This window comes from Acinonyx jubatus, chromosome D1 (assembly GCF_027475565.1).
Source record: "Acinonyx jubatus isolate Ajub_Pintada_27869175 chromosome D1, VMU_Ajub_asm_v1.0, whole genome shotgun sequence".
NCBI lineage: Eukaryota > Metazoa > Chordata > Mammalia > Carnivora > Felidae > Acinonyx > Acinonyx jubatus.
The window spans coordinates 59,668,903-59,693,461 of NC_069390.1; the positions used below are offsets into that span (position 1 = coordinate 59,668,903).

Below are 24,559 nucleotides of genomic sequence, written 5' to 3' on the forward strand. Positions count from 1 at the left end.
GTTAAAGAGTTGTGTGTAAAATTAGATAAATAATGAGAAAACTCAAACCCACAATCATCTTTCTTTCTTCACTAGAATAGGGATCAACAAATTTCTTTTTTATTCTGTGAAGGGCCAGATAACACTTTAGTTTGTGCAAGCTTTATGTTCTTTGCCACGATCACTTGCCTCTGCCACTTTAGTGTGAAAGCAGCCACAATTACGTAAACAAATAAGCATGGATGTGCATCCATAAAGCTTTATTTACAAAAACAGACAATGGGCCAGATTTGGCCTACAAGCTATACTTTACTCACCTTGCATTAGACTATCATAGACTAGGGTGACCAGGTTTTAACTAGGTTTTAACTAATTACATGCATTCATTTTATTTTTTTAAATATATTTACATATTTTAATTTTTTATTTTTTTAATGTTTATTTATTTTTGAGGCAGAGACAGAGCATGAACGGGAGAGGGGCAGAGAGAGGAGACACAGAATCTGAAGCAGGCCTGAGGCTGAGTTATCAGCAGAGCCCGACAAGGGTCTCAAACTCAAGGACTCCAAGATCATGACCTGAGCCGAACTCGGACGCTTAACCTACTGAACCACCTAGGGACCCCATATATTTAGATTTTTTAAAAGTTTATTTATTTATTATGGGAGAGAGACTCAGAGAGCATGAGTGGGGGAGGGACAGAGAAGGAGGGGGGGAGGAATCCCAAGCAGACTCTGCACTGTCAGTCTAGAGCCCAATGTAGGGCTCAAATTCATGAACCAAACTGTGAGATCATGACCTCAGCTGAAGTAAAGAGTTGTACACTTAACCAACTGAGCCACCCAGGCACCCCCATGCATTCATTTTAAATACGATATTACATCTAATGGAACAAGACATGAAATCTGGTTACTTTGAGTGCTAGTGCTAACCAATATGTCAATTACTTCCGACTAGGAATGGAAAGAATCTCATTCTCATATGTTGGCAAATGTTTATATAAGAGTTATATAAGAGTTAATTCTAAAAAAGTTTTAGAACAGAACATGGTCCTATAATGAGTTGGGAAATAATTATTCATTTCATAAATATTTATTCCTGCCCTCAAGGAGCTTGCAGTCTTGTAGGCGAGGCTGTAAGTGCACAGAAGTTTTATAGGTATTGCTCTATAAAATCTACAAATAATTCACATGGGGTGAGGAGGTGGAAGTGGTTAGTTTAATTTGAGAGAGAGAGAAAGCAGGAAAAATTTCACAGATCACCTGGTGATTAATGATTGGTAGGAGTACAGTGAGCAGACAAAGGAAGATGGGGAATACTCAACTCATGCAGAAGACTTTTTAAAAACTGTTTTAAAAAGATATGATTTACATATAACATTATATTAGTTTCAGGTATACAATGTGATTCAATATTTGTATATACTGCAAAATGATCACTGCAACAAACCTAGTTAAGACTCATCAATGCACACAGTTTCAAATTTTTTTCTTCTGATGAGAAATTTTGTGATCTACTCTCTTAGCAACTCTCCAATATACCATACAGTATTATTACGTATAGTCAACATACTCTGCATTACATCCCCATGACTTATTTATTTTATAATTGGAAGTTGACCAATTTTGACCACCTTCACCCATTTCACTTCTTGATAAAAGACTACTTTTAAATAATGTTTTTGTTATTACCAAAGAAGTACATAATCATTATATGGAATGTGAAAAGAAAAAAAAAGAAAAAATAAAAATCTATAATCCTATTACTTAGAAAATGATTAAGATAAACATGTACAAATATAGGCAAAAAGGCATAGTACAGACACAGAGCTAAACAAATTATAAAACAAAGTTCGCTAAAATATACATCATTACCAAGTGCGCATATTACTTGTCCATATATTTTTTAAAAAACCCAACTTATTGGGGTGCCTGGGTGGCTCAGTCAGTTAAGCCTCTGACTCTGGATTTTGGTTCAGGTCATGATCTCACAGTTCATGAAATTTCTCTCCCTCTCTCTCTGCCCCTCCCCCACTCACAAGTGTGAGTGACTCTCTCAAAATAAATAAACTTAAAAAGAATATTAAAAAAAAAAAACCTATTGTTTCACTGTCTATTTTTGCTGGTAAACTGTAACCTCCATAAAAACAAGGATCTTATCTTTTTCATTAATGTATCCCCAGAATATAAATGTGCCTGGTACATAGTAGGTAATCAATTAACATTTGTTGAAAGAACAAATCCTTTTTAAAATGAAGCCCCAGATTACTCTCTCAAGCAATATTTGATACTGTAAAAACTCTAACACACACACACAAAATAGAAAACACCCTGATACCCTTTATAATGTGATCCACCATACAGAAAAACAAAACAAAAAGTACCAAGGCATAATATTTTAAGACTCTATCCATGAAAAGAGAGACAAAGAAAATTTTCTTAAATCAGGAACACACATAAATATCTCCCTTACTGAATATATGGCTCAGGTTAAAATGTACTTTGGGTCTGAGTTGTTCTTACTTTTCCACACTGCATAAAATTGTCATAGACATATTTTTAGTCTATTAATTTAGAGACTAGAATTCATAGACTATTACTCCACTTGCTAAAAACTCAGAGAAAAAATTTAGCCTTTGAATGGTAATTGTAAGTCCAACTCAACTGAGCTACTTCTTACTAGATTAGAAAATCCTTAACAGAAAGCCCATGTTTAATTACTGTTTTTTTTAATTAGTGTTTTTTAAAAATAATCCACACCATGTTTACTATACTTAGCATATAGCAGATATTCAATACATATATTAATAGCTAAATGCTTACCTTTCAAACAGAGATTTTAAAACACAGATAAATTTCAAAAGAAATTTCTCAGCAATTAAAAAACAAGCAAGTCAGTCTGTACTAACAAGCCCAACTTAGCCAGAAAAATCCTCTGTCCCTATCATCTCCAGTACTGGGACAAGCCAGGAACCTCCACAACTTTTGGATACCTCAACTCTGTGACATACCAAAAATGATGGAGAATATACTTCTCTCTTTCCTTCTAATAAATGTCTAAAGAACATTTCTTTATTCAAAAGTGGAAGAGCCAAACCAGAGCCATTTTCAACCAAAACAGGTTCCGATTCCAGCGATGCTACCACCAATGGTCTACTACTGCTGACCCATGCAACTTTTGGCATGTGCATCTGATGAGATCTTTTACTTAAAGCAATAGATGGTGGCTCCAGTTATGGTAAAGTCATATTTCTACTTTGTATAGTTCATCTAAAAGCAACTGTCACACAATTCAATTAGCACTAGTAGGAGTTACAGTCACAATCCAGTTGTATATAAAAGGTATATTCTTTTGTACTTAACATTTGACTGTAAAAGCTGTATGAAGAATCATTTAAAAATGCAAAAAAAACCAAACTGAATCTAAAACTGCCCTAGTCGGGCGCCTGGGTGGGTCAGTCAGTTAAGCATCTGACTTCGGCTCAGGTCACGATCTCAAGGTTTATGAGTTCGAGCCCTGCATGGGGCTCTCTGTTGTCAGTGCAGACAGAGCCCACTTTAAATCTTCTTTCTCCCTCTCTCTCTCTCTGCCCCTCCCCCCTCTCAAAAATAAGCATTAAAAATAAAATAAAATGGTTCTTGTAACATAAAAATCTCAAAAAAAAATCAAACCAAAAACAAATGATCCAACTTACTTAATACCATACAAATGACTCAGTCAACCACAGAACTATGGGAATCATAACACATTACCCACATATACTTTAATAGACTGATATTAGATATATATAACTTTTCAAACAATACACATACAAAAACTATCTTTAAAGAATGAAAAAGTACATTTTCCTCTTCAAAAAGAATGTCCTCTGAAGGAGAGGAAAGACACTTGGGAGCCTTGAATGTTGGTAATCCCACAAAGTCAATGTCCACTTTTACTTGTATCCATACCTCCTGATAATCCACTTTCAGTCAGGAGGAAGCTAGGGATGTCCATATAGAGCACAGAATTAGGAGGGCAAAAGTAGATTGTGAGGGTATGGGGATAAAACAACACCTTCAGGGATACCTGGCTGACTGAGTTAGTTGGTGGAGCATGCAATGCTTGGTCTTGCAGTTATGAGTTCAGGGCCCACGTTGAGTATAGAGATTACTTAAAAAAATAAATTAAAAAAAAAAAAAATGGGCACCTGGGTGGCTCAGTTGGTTAAGCACTGACTTCAGCTCAGGTCATGATCTCACATTTCGTTGAGTCCAAGCCCCACACTGGGCTAACACACAGCACAGTCTGCTTGGGATTCTCTCTCTCCCTCTCTCTCTGCCACTACCCCACTTGCACTCTCTCCCAGTCTCTCAAAAATAAATAAATAAACTTTAAAAACACACATGGGGTGGGGCACCTGGGTGGCTCAGACGGTTGAGCATCCAACTTCAGCTCAGGTCATTATCTCACAGTTCATGAGTTCATGCCCCACATCAGGCTCACTGTCAGCCTGTCAGCGCAGAGCCGGCTTTGGATCCTCTGTCCCCCTCTCTGCCCCTCCCCCACTTGCACTCTCCCTAAACTAAATATTAAGCGCGCGCGCACACACACACACAGTACCTGGATGGCTCAGTCAATTAAGCCTCTGATTTTGGCTTAGGTGATGATCTCATGGTTCATGAGTTTGAGCCTCACGGTGGGCTCTGGGCTGACAGCCAGGAGCCTGGAACCTGCTTCTAATTCTCCGTCTCCCTCTTCCTGACCCTGCCCTGCTTGCACGCACACGTGCTCTCTCAAAAATAAAATAAACATTTAAACACACACACAGGGGCGCCTGGGTGGCGCAGTCGGTTAAGCGTCTGACTTCAGCCAGGTCACGATCTCACTGTCCGTGAGTTCGAGCCCCGCGTCAGGCACTGGGCTGATGGCTCAGAGCCTGGAGCCTGTTTCCGATTCTGTGTCTCCCTCTCTCTCTGCCCCTCCCCCGTTCATGCTCTGTCTTTCTCTGTCCCAAAAATAAATAAATGTTGAAAAAAAAAAAAAAACCACACACACACACACACACACACCCCTTCAGTTAGTACACCCTTTTCCTATTCTAACTAACATCAACGAGAAATCTAAATTTTTCTCCCCACAGTTTCAACCTACAGGTGGACTTTTTTTTTTTTTTTTTAAGTTTATTTATTTTTGAGAGAAGGAGACACAGAGTGCAAGCAGGGGAGGGACAGAGAGAGTGGGAGACACAGATCCGAAACAGGCTCCAGGCACTGAGCTGTCAGCACAGAGCCTGATGCGGTGCTCAAACCCTCGAACCATGAGATCATGACCTGAGCCAAGGCTGGCTGGATGCTTAACCGACTGAGACACCCAGGCGTCCCTGAACTTTTAACAGAATAGTCTGAAGAGCACCAATGGTTGGCTATATACACGTGAAATCAATCTGTGCTCCTTGGTTTTCTTCCTGCAAAATAAAGTCAAAATGGATATAGTACTCCTTCCTAGCCCCCAAACTCAATGAAAGTCTCTAGAGCACAGGTTCCCAAGCTCTCTAGGTTCATGACACCCTCGGTATTTCACTAATTTTTTTCACAGCAACACTAAACCAAGAAATACTAACAGTTCCACTTACCAAGTCGTTAGCAGCAATTTGAAAAACTAATCTACTTTAGCTGAAAAAAATTTTTTTTACTTCATTCCAAAATAATCACACTTACTTACACAATGCATATTATGGTTGGGCAATGAACAACTTCTTAAACCTTGGAATCGAATCGGACACTGCTATCCTGATTTCCTATTCCTCACTGATTTTCATGCAGTATTTACATTTTGTCACAGCAACCCCCCAAAACCCAACTTTACAAAGATACATCACCCAAAGGAATACAGCATAATCTAATGTTCAAATCAGGAGTTATGTCAAGTAGTAGTTTACCTGGCAACCAACAGATGTCAAATACTGCTGCATCTTCCTTGAAAATTTAAACTACCACATAGTGCCTCTATAAATTGGTGGCAATACTCTGGAGTATTTTAGTGCAATCTGGGAAATATGGCCCTATGGCAAGGTATTCTGTAATTTTCTGGCTTTGGACTCAGACCTAGGTTAAAAATCAGATTCTACCAATAACTATATAATCTTGGGCACTGGGCAGTTGAATCAAACTCCTGAACCTTAGTTCTATGCCTGCCCAACAGGAGTAATAGTACTAACCTCAGAGAATAGTTGTGAGGAATGAGATGATGTCTGCACATAGTAAATGCTCAATAAATGCTACTTATTATTATATCATTCCAACTTAAACCAAATTTAATCATTAACTCTCTGGAGGATAAAGGAAGCTTTCTAAACTAAAGCCACAATGTCAAATAAAAACTTAGGAACAAATTTTTCGGGAAAAGACCATAAAGTGCTTAAACAAGGACAATATAGAGAACTACAAACTCCTCCAAAGGATGTCATCACGTTGCTATACCTATCACAAAAAATGATGAGGTGAAAGTCTTAAACTGGCAACTCAAAAGAATAGACTTTCAAAAGCACCTTTTAAAGGATAAGCACACTAGAAAAAACAAAGAATTTTATAAACTAGGATTCTTTATGTAACATTAAGAATGGTCTTTTAAAAACAGTTAAATTTTACACAGAGCAAAACTCATTTGATTATAACAAAGACTTTTCCCCAAGAGTATAATAGCTCACACCCCTATTCTCACAACGTACTAGAATTTAACATTTTAATTCCAAATACACTTGTAGATCTTCTCTCTCATAAACATCTTCAATAAAATTTGTAATACAAGAATACTTCAAGCGCTTAGTTTATGAAAGGATTTTTGAAATATTTCATTTGATCCTGAGATAATTATCTCTATTTACTGAAGAGACGAGGTCCATCAAAATTAAGTAATTTGCCCTACAACTTATATATTACTGTTCAGGGCGAAAACCCATGTCTTTTAACTTTTTCTAGTATACCACAACTCCTTCATAAAGACTCAGTTCAAATCTTGTTAGTTTGGCCAGTGTTGTTTTATCCAACTGTTACAAGTAGGTTAACCATCATCAAAGGCCTGAAAATCTTTTCCCTGCACAGTAATGGCATTTCACCTGCAAGACTTTTCATTTGCCAAGCATCTTGAACTGTATAACATTAATTAATAATTATTCTTAGGTAACATTATGACAAGATCTATTATTATAGATGTAACTATACCAATGGTAATGAAGTGGCTGAGCCCACTGGTACAATTTCCCAGCCCAGAATATTTCTCATTTTTCATTTAGTACATGGCCCATTGTTCAATTCTAGATAGAAAGGTAACATGAACTAGTAAACTGACCCTGATATTTTTTCTTCTATAACTAACAAGCCAAATGCAGTGGCCAAAATACTTAAAAAGAATGGAAGGCAAGCAAACTTGTATGCCACCCAGAATGCAATGCCATCACAGGTCTATGCCTGCCTTTCATCTTGGTCCAAGAAAATTCCAAAAACAATCTGCCAGCAATTCTTTCCCCAAATTCCCAAATTTCTCCCAGATACATACATTACTATCATTTCCAACAGTATCCTAAAAGCAACTAAGGCATTCTATTTCAGTGACTACTTCTCTAAAACTTGAATATAAATACAATTTCATAATAAAATACCTATATTGGGGAGCTTAACTTCTAAAGAAATTCTGCAGGAAGTCTTTATACAATGTAACTTATCACACTCTTATTTCATACTACATTAAAAAAACTACCTTTTTATATGCCAGAGTTTAAGGGTAAATTTGGGCAGGTAAGAAGGGATATGTGCCTGTACCATAAACGCTGTATTAATTTGAGTCTTTGGTAGTCATAACATCATTTTCTCTACAGCTAATATTTTGAAAAACTTCACACTCGGACCCTTCCTGGCAATGTAAATAAGACTGTTAGCAGAAACTTCTTCATTTCCATGGAGAACTGAAGAGCAACCTTGCTTTCTTAGAAAGGAAACAGCTATCTGTCTTATACAATACCCCGTCCACTTTAGCCACCTAATACGGACCAAAAAAAAAGGTCTGGAAAACGTCTCTTTTCCAGCCAAGGGCTGTTCCCAGATAAAGGCAATGCTTAGAATACAGAGAGAAAACAAAACAAAACAAAAAAACCTTCTTTGAGGGAAGAAATACGCCAAGGAAGGAGAGCCATGGATCAGAAATAAATAAGGGGTGAGTGTACGCGCTCAGTGTAAGGGCCGGAGGCAGCAGGCACAGAGCTGAGATGCTCCAGCGAAACAACCAGCAGCAGCAGCAGGAAGTTTCAATGGGGCCGGGCAGAGCATGCGCCCTGCACCCGCGCGGTGGCCTTATGTGGAAGGAGCACCACTTGCGAACACCAATAATAGACCAGCAGCACCAGAGAGAGAAACATGAGCAACAAGCACCTTCTTCAACTGTTTCCCCCTCCGTCTGAGCCCCTCCTCCAGCCTACATACTAACCACCCCACCCCACCCTGCAAATGGGAGGGCGACTTCTTCCCCTAAGCCCCGCTGCCAAGATGAAGGGGGAAGGGATTAGAAAAGTGGGGAGATGCTTTTCTATTATTTGGGGGGAGGTGGGGAGAAGGAGGAGGAAAACTATGGGGGAGGAAAAATTAACCCTCTAACCTCCAAAGTGGAGAGATGCTGCCGACTTCGACCCCCAAAGCGAGAATGGAGAAGGACCCTCTCCCATGGGGGAGGAGCAAACCTCCCTACTCTGAGGAAGGAGTTTTGGGGGTTAAACTGGCCCTCGAGGGGAAAGGAAGAGAGACGCGAGCCGACTCTCTCGGGGGAGTTCCCACTAGAGGGAGGGAGAGCTGAAGTGTCCGCTGGCCCCCGCCCACCCAGGTGGAGGGAGAGAAAGGGGCGCCCCGAGAAGATGAGCCCAGCCTCCCCCGAGATGGTCGGGTGGATGGTGGGAGGAGGGGAAGGAGCAAGGCAAGGGAGGAGGAGAAAAGCGCAAAGCTGGCCGGAACCTGCGCTCCCCTTCCCCCGCCACCCAGGGGGAGAAGGGGTGGAGGACCGGCCCCTGCCGCCGGGGAGCAGTCCCAGGGGCCGCCGATCAGCACAATGACCCCTCCACGCCCCCAGCCCACATCTAGCCCGCGACGCCCCCACCTCCGCTCGGCGCCAGGCCCGGTGGCCCTAGGGGGTCTCTGCCCCGCCTCCCCACTGCTCAAGACCCTGGGGGCTGGGCGGAGAGGCCAGGCCGGGCGGAGCTGCGCCCCAGGGGAAGGACAGAGCCGCGGAGGCCCGGGATATCCGTGAACAGCGGAGAGAAGGAGCGTGCCAGGGCCGCTTCCCGCCGGGCGTTCGGGCCCCTCGCTTACCTTCTCCACTGCCGACGTCCGGCGGCGGCGCCTGCAGCACCCGCTCCAGCTCAGGGAACGGCAACTCAGGCAGGTCGAGCAGCGGCCCGTAGCGCTCCAAGAAGGAGCAGACTACGGCGAAGTTGGGGCACGAACCCGGGCAGCCCGGAGGAGCCATCGCGGCCGCCGCTGCTGCCGCCGCCGCCATTTTGAACTGGAGGATGGAGGAGGAGGCGATGGGGGGGGTGGAGGGAGTTAGGTGCCGAGGAATGGCAGGGCAGCTTTACAGACAACAGGAGGCGCTAGTGAGTAGGCTCTCCTGCGGATCCGAGCGTCTCAGGCACGGCGCCGCGATCCCACAATACAACGGCTGCTCGGAGCAGTCGAGAACCCAACCAGACGAGGGAAAGAGAGGCGCTCTGTGCCTTTCACTTTCCGCCCTCTTTCCGCCCCCTTCCCTCCCTCTTCCTCGCCCCTCCCACTTTGGGTTTGCCACAGCCTCGTGTGACAGGGGGAATGAAAACAAGGGAAGCGGGGCAGGGAGGAGGACTGGAAGCTTGAAGAGGCGGGACTTTTTAGGAGTGGTGGCCAATAGTCTTGGAGGGGGCGGGGCTTCTGGCGACGACTGGCTGAAAGGCTTTTTCGGGGCGGGGCGAGTGGGGGGAGCTCTTAGCCAAGAGGGCCTGAACCAACCAAGGTGAGAGGTAAAGCGCGGAGCGGTGTGGGATCGCAACTCTCGTGGAGAGAGGACGTTGGGTGAGTTTTGTGGGAGCTCCGGGATCTAAAACCCGGCCATCAGATGGTGGGGGAAGTTTAGGAGAGTGAATAAGCAGCAGAAAAAGAGGAGAATCGAAAAGCACGGTTCTGGGAGAAGGTTGGAAAGGGGAAAGGCTGAGAAGTGCTCTTAATTAGGGAATGGGGTGAGACCTTTGTAAGAAGTGCCTGCGAAGCTTTGCTGAAGGGTATTGCTGTCTGCTGGGGCACAAGAATCGTAGCTATACTGAAAAACAGGGTCTGAGGGCTCTGGGGGACGAGGACCTGAGGGAATGAGGCTCTGCGGGGATCACCTAGCTGAGGAATCGGGGCCCTGCAAGGAGATCAGGGTCTAGAAGGGACCAGGCTCTTCAGGCCGACCAAGGTGTGAGGGGACAGGGCCCTGCTGTGGTTGCCAGGGTGTGAGGGGAAGGGACTCTTGAGGCACAAAGATCTTATAGGGGACCAGGGTCAGTTGGTGGGCTAGGACTCCACTAAGAAAACGGACAGGATAGCGACTTGGTGCAAGAGCAAAAACTTTGTTAGAAGACAAGGTTCAGTTTCATTGGGGCAGCAGTGCTCATTCTCCCACAAAGAATCTCAGAAAACTATCAATCTTGCAAAGTAGAATGTGCAGCTTGGAATGTAACGGTGCGTTATGGTTAGGGGCCTGAGCTTGGGAAGTCAGCCAGACTTGGGTCCTAACAGAACTGCTTCAGGACATTACAGAAGATTCTTCATTTCTTTGAACCTCTGTGAAGTGGGGGTAATAAATGTACTTAAATGGTAGGATTTTACTAGGTATTCACAGTAAATTGACTAGCGCAATCCCTGGCACATTCACTAGAACTATTTTTAAAACATTAGTTGCTATTATTGAACAAAGGAATTTCTAAAATTTAGATTGAATTCAGCCATAATTTATATAGTCTACTACTTTGAGCCAGAATTTTCAGCGTGCATTTAAAACTTACATAGTACCTTTTTAAAAAGAATTTGAAACAAGGCATAATATAAACCGTGTAAAATAGGACAATTTATGATGAAAGGAAGATAAAGATATACAGTACAGGCAAATAATTATATTGGGAACAGAAAATGCTTACAATTATTGAATTTCTGTGTTTCTAGGGGAAAAAAGCACAATGCTCTACATCATTCTCATTATCTAAAGAAAAATATTCATTTTTGTCAAGGGAGGAAAAATAAATCTAGATTGTAAGTTCAATGTGTAACCTACAATACTGACTCCTAATCCTGAGTAATACACAAACTCTTTTTAAAGGGAAAAATGTTTTTTTGAAATTTCTCCAATACTCTTGAAAATTACATTTTAAGAAATACTGCTGTGAAAAATTAAAGTCAACATAACAGTGTGACTATACCTCATGCCACTTAAGTATACACTTAAAAATTATTGAAAAGGGGGGTGCCTGGGTAGCTCAGTCCATTGAACATCTGACCTGATCTCAGCTGACTCTTTTTTTTTCATCTTTTTTAAAGATTTTTTTTTAAGTTTATTTATTTTGAAAGAAAGAGAGCATGCAAATGGGGGGGAGGGGCCGGGGAGAGGGGGGGAGAGAGAGAGAATCCCAAGCAGGCTCCATACCATCAGTGTGGAGCCTGATGCGGGGCTCAAATTCACCAACCATGAGATCATGACCTGGGTTGAAACCAAGATGTTCAACCAACTGAGCCACTCAGGCTCCCCTTTTCAAAATTTTTTAAAGTTTATTTATGGGGGGGGGGGGGAGAAGAGCGTTTGTGGGGGAGGGGCATAGAGAGAGGGAGAGAGAAGCCCAAGCAGGTTCCACGCCGAGAGTCCAGAGATGGACACAGGGTTAGATCCCACGAACCACAAGCTCTTGGCCTGAGCCAAAATAAAGAGCCAGAAGCTCAACCTACTGAGCTACCGGCACCTCTCTCAGCTGACTCTTGATCTCAGCTCAGGTCATGATCTCAGGGTGTGAGTTCAGGCCTCAAGTTGGACTCCATGCTGGGCTTATGAAGCCCACTTAAGAAAAAAAAATGGTTAAAGGGGTAAATTTTATTTTATGTATATTTTGCCACAATGAAAAAATAAAAAACAAAAAAGAAAGTCTTACTTTAGGAAAACATTTATAGTTGTGACTTATAGCAAAAGAAAAGTTTTTATTTAACGTATAGTAAAATAAGTTTTTTAAGTAATACTGCTTAAACACAAATTGAAATTAAAACATATTGGTAGAACTTTCAGATACATCTATGTATCTCTAGACCTGGGGATCTGAAGACCCCATTTTAAGAAAAATCTGACCTAGAACACATCTTTAACAACAGTTTTGCAGAAAGAGACAAAAATTTTGATAAGGTCATTACTTAATTGACCTTAAATAAAAAGTCCACTCCCATCTTGATGTAGCCAGTGCACATGCTGCCCTCATTATTTATTTTGAATATAGCCCTAGCCTATAGCAATATTTTTTAAACACTGGGTCATGACCCATAGTTTTAAAATCAATGTGGTGGATCAAGACCAGAATTACATTAAAAATGAAAAAGAATAAAAATAGAACAGTGCTAAAAAAATAGAACAGAAAATAGTGTATCATCTATAGTAAGGATAAGTATAAGTATATTGCAAGAAATATTTATGAAATATGTATGTTTGCCAGCGTGTATTATGACATAAAATGTATTTGTTGCTGTGGTTTAGACAAAGAGTTTGAAACACATTCCCTTACCTTTACATGTGGAGGAAAATAAATGAATGAATGTCTGGATGAATGAACAAATGGGATCTTTATCACTTGATTATGACAAAGGAAATAGATATTATTGGGTAAAATTCCTGCTTTAATATCACACTCCTAGATGACATCTAAGCATGAATACAGTAGCTATCGTATATTTTTCATTCAGTAAAATTGTATATGCCAGGCACACCAATTTTCTAAGTACCAAGCAGAACTAGGTTGCAAAAGTATTTCTTTAGTACTCTTAAGATGATATTCGGATATCTGGTGAATCATTAAAATAAATTGTGTCAAAATACTTTAATTTGCAAGTAAAAGACAAACAGGCTTAAACATAAAGGAAATTTATTACCTTACATAACTGAAAAGACCAGTGGTAGGTCATGCTTGAGGTATGGTCTAATCAGGTGGTAAGTCTGTTTCTCAGTATTTCTCTCTATTTAGTCTTCCTATTCATGGGTTGAATTTTCAGACCGATTTCCCTCATAGTACTGGCAGTTTCAAGGTACTTTCCTATATTCTATACATCCCAGCCTCAATATCTCAGAAGCTCCCCAAAAAAGTCCCCAAACTGACACTGATTGGTCCATCTCTGCTCTCATATTCAACCATGAGCCAGTGTGCCCAGTGTAGAAAGTGAAAGTAGAATGTACTGAATGCATTAGCCTAGGTCAATGCTTCATTCCTACAGCAAGATATACAAAGGTCAGTGCTTCATTCCTAAAGCTAGAGGTTTATCAAAACCACATGGAATCAATACATCAAGAGCCCTAATACACAAGATGCAAAAACTGACAGAATTGGAAGGAGAAATAGAGGAATTCAACAATACTACTTGGAAACTTCAATACTCTACTTTCTTATTATTATTATTTAAGTTTATTTTTGAGAGAGAGATAGACAGACAGAACATGAATGGTGGAGGTGAAGAGAGAGGGAGATACAATTTGAAACAGGCTCCAGGCTCCAAGCCGTCAGCACAGACCCCAACATGGGGCTCAAACTCACGAACTGCAAGATCATATCCTGAGCCGAAGTTGGACACTTAACCCACTGAGCCACCCAGGCGCCCCAATTCTCCACTTTCAGTAATGGTCATCTAGGATAACTGAGCAGACTGTAAACAAAGAAATTTGCTTGAAAAACACAACAAAATAACTAGATTTAACAAACATCTATGGATACTGCATAACAATAGCTGAATACACATTTTTCCCAAGTACACATGGAAAATTCTCCAAGATAAACCATGTGCTAGGGCATAAAAAAGAAGACTCAACAAATTTAAGCATGGTGAAATTATGCCAAACATGTTCTCCAAACATGGAATTTAGCCAGAATAAAAAACAGAAGAAAATTTGGAAAATTAATTTGTATATGGATGTTAAGTGACACACACCCAAATAACCAATTGTTCAAAGAAGAAATCATAAAATTAGAAAATACTTTAAGATAAATAAAAATGAAAACATAAAAAAAACAAAACTTAGGGGATACACCTAAAACACTACTTAAAGAGAAATACGCTATATGTAAATGCCTATATTTAAGAAGATGATTTCAGAAGCTCCTGGGTGGCTCAGTGGGTTATGAGTCAGGTCATAATCGACTTCAGCTCAGGTCATGATCTCTAGGTTCTTGCATTCGAGTCTTGCGTTGGGCTCTGTGCTGACAGCTCAGAGCCTGGAACCTACTTCAGATTCTGCGTCTGTCTGTCTATCTGTCTCTCCCCCCCCCCCCCCCCCCCGCCCCGCTCACGCTCTCTCTCTCAAAAAAATAAACATTAAAAAAATTTTTTAAAGATTATTTCAAATCAATAACCTAAGTTTCCATCTTTATAAAACTGGAAAACAGCAAACTAAACACAAAATAAGTAGGAGGAAGGAAATGATAAAGATTAGCATAGATCTTCATGAAAGAGAGAATAGAAAAATAGAGAAAAGCAACAAATCCAAAAATTGATTCTTTGAAAATACCTACAAAATTGACAAGTCTTTAGCTAGACTGGCAAAGATGAAAACAGAAAAGTCAAGTAACTGAAATGAACAAGGGGACATAACTACAGTAATTTTTAAAAAGGATTATAAAGGAATATTATAAATAACTGTTTGCCAGCAAATTAGATAATCTAAGTGAAATGAATAGAACAATACAAACTACTGAAACTCAAAAAACAGTAGAAAATCTGAATGGAATTATAACTAGTAAAAAGATTGAATTAGGAATTTGAACCCTACCACACCCCCCAAAAAAAGATCAAGAAAGACACCAAGAGTTCTAATGCACAAAGAAAAGGCCATGTGAAGACAAAGTAAGGAGAAATCCATCTGCAAGCCAGAAGAGAGGTGTCACCAGAAATCAACCCTGTTGGCACCTTGATCTTGGACTTCCAGCCTCCAGACTGAGAAAATAAATTTCTGTTTTTTAAGCCACTCAGTTTGTGGTATTTTGTTATGGAAGTTCTAGCCAACTAACACAGAAGTCTTTTTCAATACTCATAGCAATTCATTATACTTCCCTTATAGCAATTTTCAAAAGTTACTTAATATTTTTAATTTTTTTTAATGCTTATTTATTCCTGAAAGACAGAGCATGAATGGGGGAGGGGCAGAGTGAGAGAGGGACACAGAATCTGAAGCAGGCCCCAGGCTCTGAGCCGTCGGCACAGAGCCCGATGCAGGGCTTGAACTCATGAGCCGCGAGATCATGACCTGACCCAAGTCAGACACCCAACAGACTGAGCCACCCAGATGCTCCAAAACTGAATATTTTCGAATACATTGTTGGAAGCCTAGGTTCTGATGTTCCCCCTGCCCATTATTGTTCTTTGTACTTAGTCACTTGCTTAGACTAAATCTGTAAATTCTGTCTCTCATGCAATGTGTGGCCACTGAAATCTGTTTTTAATTTTTATTCATTTATTTTATTTTTTTAGTATATTTATTTTGAGAGAGAGAGAAAGAGAGAGAGGATCCCAAGCAGACTCCATGCTGCCAGTGCAGAGCCTGATGGGGGGCTTGAGCTCATGAACTGTGAGAACATGACCTGAGGGGAAACCAAGAGTCAGACACTTAAGCGACTGAGCCACCCAGACTCCCCTATTCATTTTCTTTAAGTTTATTTATTTTTTTAGTAATCTCTGCACCCAATGTGGGGCTCGAACTCATGATCTCAAGATCAAGAATCGCATGCTCTTCCAATTGAACCAGCCAGGTGCTCCTTAATTTCTCTTCCTGTTTTTATTTTTAAGTTCGGCTTCCTACATAGCTTAGTATTCAGTCAAAGAAAGACTGTGTTCAAACAACTCAAGCCAGTAAGACTTTCACTCTACTGGTGGGTCAGTTTGTGTACTGGGGAGTACCTTCAATGTTCATGTTGTTTTCATGGCTCGCCTGGCTTTTACTTTATTCTAAGTGCTCTTGTGCTTTCTTGCTTCTTTATTTTGCATGTGCTGTTGGTTCCACTGGCCCAGAATGTTTGCATGATTTAGGCCTACTCAGTTTGTGTCTTTGATACACATACTCACAGCAATTGGTCCACTCCAGATATGTGGAGAGCTCACCAAGCCCCCTATAGCTATGTGAGCTCTGAGAAATTCCTGTTAAATCCCTGCCTACTCTGCAAATCCATTGCTTGCCCCAAACACTCACAATAGCAAGGAAGCAGAGCCACCTGCCATCCATGTTTGCTTGCTTGCCGCTGAGCTCACCAGTTTAACTTCTAATGCACTAAATCAATCAAGCCTCCTCTGGCCAAAGCAGCAAGACTGTTGTTGGTTTTCATGTTCTGCCTCAACCAAGGTGAACCTCTGTGCCAACAGAACTGATGTGGGGACATGACAGTAATCCCAGGCAGGAACAGCAAGCCATGTTATTGATCTCTGAAATACAGTGGCTTTCATAAATAAGCACTTTGAAGCTTGTAGTATGCCTTTATTATTATTTCTAGAGTGCCAAGTTATTCTTTTGAAAGACTTGTACAGCTTTATACTTACTTTTTGGGGAGAGGATGTGTCAACCTCCTTACTCCATCATGCTGAAGTAAATCTTAATTTTATCTCTCAAAAAATATTGAGAATTCCACCCAGAGTCTTAGTAATGTAGTATCTAGTTTCCATGGTTAAATGATTCAGGATCCCAAGAATAACATTTTACTTTTGAGACCTCTAGAGAAGAAGTGACAACCACATAACTGACAAAGTTAACTCACAGCGGACCAGGGTTTCCTGTATTTTGTATATAGTATTATATTTTAGAATACATTTTTGTATGTAGACTAGCTCCTGTGTTTTGGAGTTGTTTTCAACCTTACTTCATAACTTAATTGACATATTTTTCTTTTAATTTCAGAGTTCAGTTAAGTTCCTTATGTCCTCCCCTGAAATTGCTTCCCTATCATGGGGGCAAATGAAAGTACAAGGCTCTACTAAAACCTATAAGGACTGCAAAGTGTGGCCAGGGGGAAGTCGGGCTTGGGACTGGAGAGAAACAGGAACTGAGGTAAGCTATGAGTGTGTGGTTGACACTGCATGAAGCTGACCAAATGATTTCCAACCTCCTAAGCCATAATGACCAAGTGAAAAGTAACTATTCCTCTCTCTCTGTCTCTCCCCCTCCCTCTCCCTCTCCCTCGCCTTCTCCCTCCTCCTCTCACTTCCCCACCCAGAGATATAACTCAGGTACCATTAACTCACCCTTTTAAATTATGCAATTCAATGGACTTTCTATTGTCATGCACTTGTACAGTACTTACCACTACTAATTCCAGAATATACTTACCACCCCAAAAGGAAACCTCATAACCATTAGCAGTCACTTCTCTTCCCTCCCCCCAACTCCTACAACTACTAATCTACTTTTTTTTGTTTTTAAGATTTTATTTTTTTAAGTAATCTCTACACCCAACTTGGGACTCAAACTCACGACCCCAAAATCAAGAGTCACATGCTCTACTGACTAAGCTAGCCAGGAGCCCCTAATCTACTTTCTGTTACTATAGATGTGCTTATTCTAGACTTTTCATGTGAACAAAATCATTCAATTCTCTTAGGTATATACCTAAGATTGGAAATGCTGGGTCATGTGACAACTCTATGTTTAATTTTTTGAGGAACTGCCAAATTGTTTTACAAAGATTTTAGGAATTATGGAGGTTCCAATTTTTCTAAATCTCTCCTGTTTTTTTTTTTTGTTGTTTTTATTGTATCATCTGGGTGGGTGTGAAACATTATCTCGTTGTGGTTTGAACTTGCATTTTCCTTGTATTGTACTTCCTACAGGATTCTCACTGTGCCATACTCAGGTAGAGTCTCCCAAGCTAGAGGTTGGGTGAAAGAAGGGAGCCCCTACCTCTCAACCACATTCACTTAGGACTTCTCGGCAACAGACAGCTGGGAGCAGGATGAGAAATACTTAAGTCCTGTTCCTCCCAGGAACAAAGCCTTCCAGCTGGTAGCTGAAAGGGGAAACAGCTCCGTGTTGTGGGCTGATGCAATCCAGTGGAGTATCCACCTCACTGGCTGGGAGTGGAGAAGCAGGCAGCAGTCTTCCTGAGAAACCATAGATATTCACCTTGCCTACCAAATATTTATAGAATTTCCTGAAGAGATGTTTCTTTTCTTTTTCTGTTTTTTTGAGTTTATTTAGAGAGAGCGAGCGAGTGGGGGAGGGGCAGAGAGAGAACACAAGACAGGATCCCATGCAGGCTCCGTGCTGACAGTAAAGAGCCCAGTGTGGGACTCGAGCCCACAAACTGCAAGATCATAACCTGAGCTGAAGTTGGATGCTTAACTGACCGAGCCAAACAGGCACCTCAAAAGATGTTTCTTCATTTGCTGTTTGCTCTTAGAATCATTTCCAAAGGCTTTGAGTGGTATTCTTTTTTCCAATTTTTTTTGGGGGGGGGGTGGTTAAAATTTATTTTTTGTTTGTGTGTGTGTGTGTGTGTGTGTGTTTTAGTTTTTGTTTCCTTTTTTTTTTTTAATTTTTTTTAACGTTTTATTTATTTTTGAGACAGAGAGAGACAGAGCATGAATGGGGGAGGGGCAGAGAGAGAGGGAGACACAGAATCGGAAGCAGGCACCAGGCTCTGAGCCGTCAGCCCAGAGCCCGACGCGGGGCTCGAACTCACGGACCGCGAGATTGTGACCTGAGCTGAAGTCGGACGTTTAACCGACTGAGCCACCCAGGCTCCCCTAGTTTTTGTTTCCTTTAATAATTTTCATTTTGGAGGAGGTTATGGAGCTCCTCATACTGTAATGATGAAAGTTGATCCTTCAGTTTTAAAGGATAATTTTGCTTGATACATAATTCTTGATTAATAGTCTTTTTCTTGGGGTGCCTGTGTGGCTCAGTCAGTTAGGTGTCCAACTTGGGCTCAGGTCATGATCTCATGGTTCATGAGTTTGAGCTCCACGTCAGGCTCTATGCTGACAGCGCAGAGCCTGGAGCCTGCTCAGATTCTGTGTCTCTCTCTCGCTCTCTCTCTTTCTCTCTGGCCGTTTCCTGCTCATGCTCTCGCTCTCTCAAAAATAAATAAACATTAAAAAAAAAATTTGTTTAAGTCTTTTTCTTTTGGCCCTTTGTGTATGTCATCCCACTTTTTTGGCTTCATTGTTTACTAATGGGAAACCCAACTGTTAAAGTTCTTCGTTGGACTTGACAGGTCATTCCTTTCTTGCTGCTTTCAAAATTCTTTGTCTTTTGTTTTTGACAGTTTCACTGTGATGTGTCTACATGTGGATCACTTTGAATTTATCTTATGTGGAATATATTGAGCTTTTTGGATATGTGCATTGTTGTTTTTGTCAAATTGGGAGGATTTTCAGTCATTCTTCAAATATCCTTTCTGCCCATTCTGTCTCTCCTCTCCTTTGATATCCATTATGAGTATATTGGTATTTTAGATGGTAGTCCCTCAGATGTCTGAGGCTTTGTTCATTTTCTTCATTCTTTTCCCTTTTTTCTCACATTGTATAATCTAAATTAATGTATTTTTCACTTTTGCTGACTCTTACCTTCTGTTGAGCCTTTTTAGTGAAATTTTCACTTCAGTTATTATACTTTTCAACTCCAGCATTTCTATTTTGTCCTTAAAAAATAATTTCTATCTCTTTATTGATATTCTCTAATTTTTAAGGTATTGTCCTTATACTTTCCTTTAGTTCTTTGAATATAGTTTCCTGAGATAATATTTGACAGAGATTTCCTTATATGCCTGGAACCAGTAGGTATTCCAGTGTTTGCTGAGGGGCTCTGTTTGCAGTTTGCGGTATGTAGTCAACACTCAGCCAGGCAGTTTAAAATTATGCCTATTTAGGGGTGCCTGGGTGGCTCAGTTGGTTGAGCGTCCGACTTCGGCTCAGGTCATGATCTTGTGGTCCATGAGTTCGAGCCCCACATCGGGCTCTGTGCTGACAGCTCAGAGCCTGGAGCCTGCTTTGGATTCTGTGTCCCCCTCTCTCTCTGCCCCTCTCCCACTCATGCTCCATCTCTCTCTAAAGTAAATAAACATTAAAAAAATAAAAAATAAAATAAATAAAATAAAATAAAATTCTGCCTATTTCTTGCTTATGCTGAGTCTCAAGATTAGCCAGAGTGGTGTGTATAGGGCCTTCTCATGTCATTCCTGAGCATATGCACAACCCTGGACATGTGTATCACCATTTCAATACCAAGGTTCATATCAGAGTTTTTCAGAGCCCTCTATGGAGATCTCATTTCCCAGTTTTCCCTTTTGAGTTTTTTGGTTAACCTTGTTTGCCCTGCTATCTAACGCATCAGGCAGCTGCACTGTTAAACATTTGTCTCTGACAGTTTTGGACAAACTTCTTTGAGGGGAAAAAGAGGTTTATACTGGCAAACTCCAAGTCAGATCAAATAAAGACAACCTATGAATTGGGTTTTCCAGAGAACCATCAGACAGGTCAAATAATGACAGTTTTTTAGGAGAGGAGATTTGAAGGAGTTTTATTCTGTTATTCCATCTTGTGACTTCCAGGCTGGTAGTTTTCACTGTGATTGTGGGTTGTTGCTTTTCAAGGCTACCAGAGAACTAGGGAAGGAGAAAATTGGAATAGGGCAAGTTAAAATTGCACAAAGCTCACTTTTCAACTGTGTTTTTTTAAATAAACACATCCTGAATTTTTGGAGACCTTTGTTAACTTCCAGAGAACAGAGTAAGTTTATGTTTACACTTTTGCCAGTAGTCTCATTGCTTTTATGAAGAAGAGGATTTTCAGAGGTTCTTCACAACACTTTCACGGATGTCACTCAGAAGTAACTACTTTGGATTCATACTTGTGCAGTGGTGTGCTGGACGTGGCTTTCACTGGCTTGTGAGAATTGATTGTTAAATTTTCAGGAATTTTGTAAGCCAGCTTTTTTTTTAAGTTTATTTGCTTATTTTGAGAGAGAGAGAGAGAGAGAGAGAGAGAACAGGAGGCACAGAGAGAGAGAGGAGAGAGAATCCCAAGCAGGCTCTGCACTGTCAGCATAGAGCCCAATATGGAGCTCAGTCTCACAAACTGTGAGATCATGACCTGAGCCAAAACCAAGAGTTGGACGCTTAACCAGCTGAGCCACCCAGGTGCCCATGCAAGCCAGTTTTTAGACACAGCCATTATTAAAAACTAAATTATATAAACTTAAATAAGGTTAAAACATGGGTAATACATATTTAAAATTCATTAATTCCTAATTATTTTACTACATTCTTTGCTCTTGAAGTTATTTACATCTGTTGTTATCTGTATGGTAAAAATACTATGTTATATATGCTACTGTATATCTCTTATTAACTCTGCATTCAGTGATGTCACACTGGTATCTTAAAGTCAAACATGGTGGGAGTGTTTACACCACAGAAATTGGAAAACACTACATATTGGGGCTTTTTTTTTTTTCTTTGTCTTTTGAACTTTATGGCTTTTAAAAAATTTTTATGGGGGCACCTGGTTGGTTCAGTCGGTTAAGCATCTGACTCTTGGTTTCAGTTCAGGTCATGATCTCACAACTTATCATATTGAGCGCTGCATCGGGCTCAGTGCTGATGGTGCAGAGTCTGCTTGGGATTCTCTCTCTCCCTCCCTGCTCCTCCCCTGTTTGCATTCTCTAAATAAACAAACTTTTAAAAAAATAAAAAAAATTTTATGGCTTTAAAAATTGCATTATTAAACATAATAAGTTTAATTCATTGCAAATTATTACCCATATTATCCATTTAATTAAATGGGTAAATTAAATTACCATTCCAATTAAAAAAAATCTTAGAAATAGAGTTTGATCCCTTTCCCTCCACCCATATCAAAGTATTTCCTTTATACTTTTCAAATATCTATCTGTATCCACAACCCATAATTTGTATTGTTCTTCATGTTCAAATTTTTATATTAATGGTATCATCTGTTGTCCACCTTTTTTTTTTTTGTATTGAGGTTTTATTCTGCTTTTGTGTCTCCCTTTTTTGGTAGCTGTACATTTTATTTCCATGTGCTTAATGGTTATCTTTAATATTGTAATATATTAGGTTGAACCATATGAGATTGATAATATTTTATAAAGAGTTGAATATTAGGAATTTCATGTAATTCATCCTAATAAAATCTAAATAAGTCTAAAATTAATTTTTATCTCTACTTCAGTAAAGTATCTTTGCTTCATCACTTCCCTTCCATCTTACACATTATTGTTATCCAATAATTTAGTTCCTTTAAGAGTAGGTATTTTCTTATTACATTATTTATTGCATTGAGATATTTTGTTTTTTAATCATTACAATCAATGTTTGCTTATATTTACCCACACATATACCAGTTTCCTTGCCTATCCTTCCTTCTCGCAATTTGGATCTTTGTGGGTCTTTCTTTCTTTCTTTTCTTTCTTTCTCTTTCTTTCTTTCTTTCTTTCTTTCTTTCTTTCTTTCTTTCTTTCTTTCTATAGATATTCTTGGCAAGTTCCTTTAGTGAGGATCTGTTAATGAACTCAGTTTTTGTTTGTCTGAAAAGGCCCTCATTTATTAATCCTAATGCTTCTTGGTATTCTAGTTTGACAGTAACTTTTTATCTGTAGGAATCCTGAATGGTCTATGTCCTTCTTGACATTTGTCCTGTCAAAGATTGATATTTGTTTCTTCTTGGCATCCTACATTACTCTTAATCTGAGACTACTTTTAGTCAATTTCCTGACTGAGGTCTTCCCAGATCAGGCTGATATTGTACATTGAACCCCAAAGTGATGTGTAGGTAAGTGTGGGATTATAAATTCTCAAGGGACACATTTTCCCCACACACAGAGCCCCTGCTTTTCCCTATTCCAGTGGGTAGATTTTTTTGGTCAATCCTTTTACTGAAGATGGGTTTAATAAGGGCACTTAGCATATTTAGTAGGGGTGTCACTGTTCCAATGTCATATCTTGCTCAAGTCTTATCTCCTAATCTCAAAGTGTTTCATAAAAGACAATAAGAATGGGAGATGCCCCAGCGTTACTTCAGTTATCGGTATACCATTCTGATTTTCAGCTGTTTCTTCACTTTTGCCCTTTGGGAATTTCCCTTTCATCTATAAGCTCCGCTAAGCATTTCAAGGGATGTTTATTTTTATCCAGCATTTGTAGGCATTTTGTTTAAGGAAACTTCTCAAGTTTTATAGTTTGTCACATTGTAAACAATCACACCTATATAATCTGTATAGTGAAGAGTCACACCTACATAACTGGGCTCCATAGAAAAAGAGAACCCCAACACATGCTCTGTGTTCATGCCTTGGTTTTGAACCACATGCACTCATTTTTTTTGATCCAAACACCTAGTTGCTTATTAGCTACCAACTTTGATCTTAAAGAAAGGACTATATCTGGATTGGTTAAAGGAATGGGAGGGCATTGAGATATAGAAGGGGCAGAATGAGAGAAGGCTGAGGAATAAGAAGACATAATACTTGTGAACCAAATGACTGCATTGGATTATTTCATAGAGTAAAGCTAGAGAGATGTAAGAGTAGGCAGTGGTATGGTTGACAGAATGTCTGCAGAGCTAGGTTTACATTTTATTTAATGGATGAGGCATAGCCACTTGAGATATTTATGCAGGAGATTGATGTGTCTGACAAAGATTATCCAGATTATGGGCATAAGATATATTGGAGTACTAATTTATGAGTGTGCCACATTGGAGAGGTTTTTTTTTCCCTTCAACAATGGATTTAGCACGTTGTACCTTCCTCATATAAGACTGTGTGCATTAATATTACTATGAATGTTATCCTTTGTTTAAGGAAACTTAAGGACGCAGAAATTATATAACTTACATAGACACAGAGCAAAAAAATGTGAAATCAAATAGTAAACCCAGGTCACATTCTAACTTTATTTCCCATTCCTTCCTCATATATCATGATTCCTCTTAAACTTTAAGGTTAAAAACTACAAAACTGGAAAATACAAACTGCAAAACTGAGGAGGTGCCATTGATGATAAGTTGCCATAAGTTTAGTTTTTAGGATAAGCAAGAGGAGGTGTTCTAGAACTAGTTGGAGGGATAAGAACTAGGAAAGGTAAGAGGAAAAGCTGAGGTGTTCATCTAGAACTCATCTGTAGAGAGCTAAAAGGACAGAATCAAAGCCGTGGAGTCCTCATCGATATAATGGAGACAGTTAACATTACCTACCTCACAGAGTTGGTCTAAAGATGAACATACTGTGCCAGACGTGGTGTAGGCACTCAACAAATGAAGCTGTTATTGTTAAATCAGTAGTAGTGTGGGTGGAAAGGAGACTATTGAAAACC

The 24,559-nt window shown here is 40.0% G+C and overlaps 2 protein-coding genes across 3 annotated transcripts in view; one reads left to right on the top strand and one right to left on the bottom strand.

The window, feature by feature from the left end:
• RSF1 (remodeling and spacing factor 1) overlaps nucleotides 1-9,643 on the bottom strand; it is a 160,114-nt gene extending 150,471 nt beyond the window's left edge. For both annotated transcript variants that reach the window (XM_027039859.2, XM_015078860.3), the window contains exon 1: nucleotides 9,312-9,643. In XM_027039859.2, coding sequence (XP_026895660.1) covers nucleotides 9,312-9,498 — 187 coding nt within the window. In that variant the 5' untranslated portion in view covers nucleotides 9,499-9,643. The remainder of the gene's footprint in view (nucleotides 1-9,311) is intronic.
• Nucleotides 9,644-9,908: 265 nt separating this feature from the next.
• Nucleotides 9,909-24,559, top strand: part of AAMDC (adipogenesis associated Mth938 domain containing) — a 30,164-nt gene continuing 15,513 nt past the window's right edge. The window contains exons 1-2 of the mRNA XM_015078866.3: nucleotides 9,909-10,046; nucleotides 17,128-17,277. Of these exons, the coding sequence (XP_014934352.1) occupies nucleotides 17,146-17,277 (132 nt within the window). The 5' untranslated portion in view covers nucleotides 9,909-10,046; nucleotides 17,128-17,145. The remainder of the gene's footprint in view (nucleotides 10,047-17,127; nucleotides 17,278-24,559) is intronic.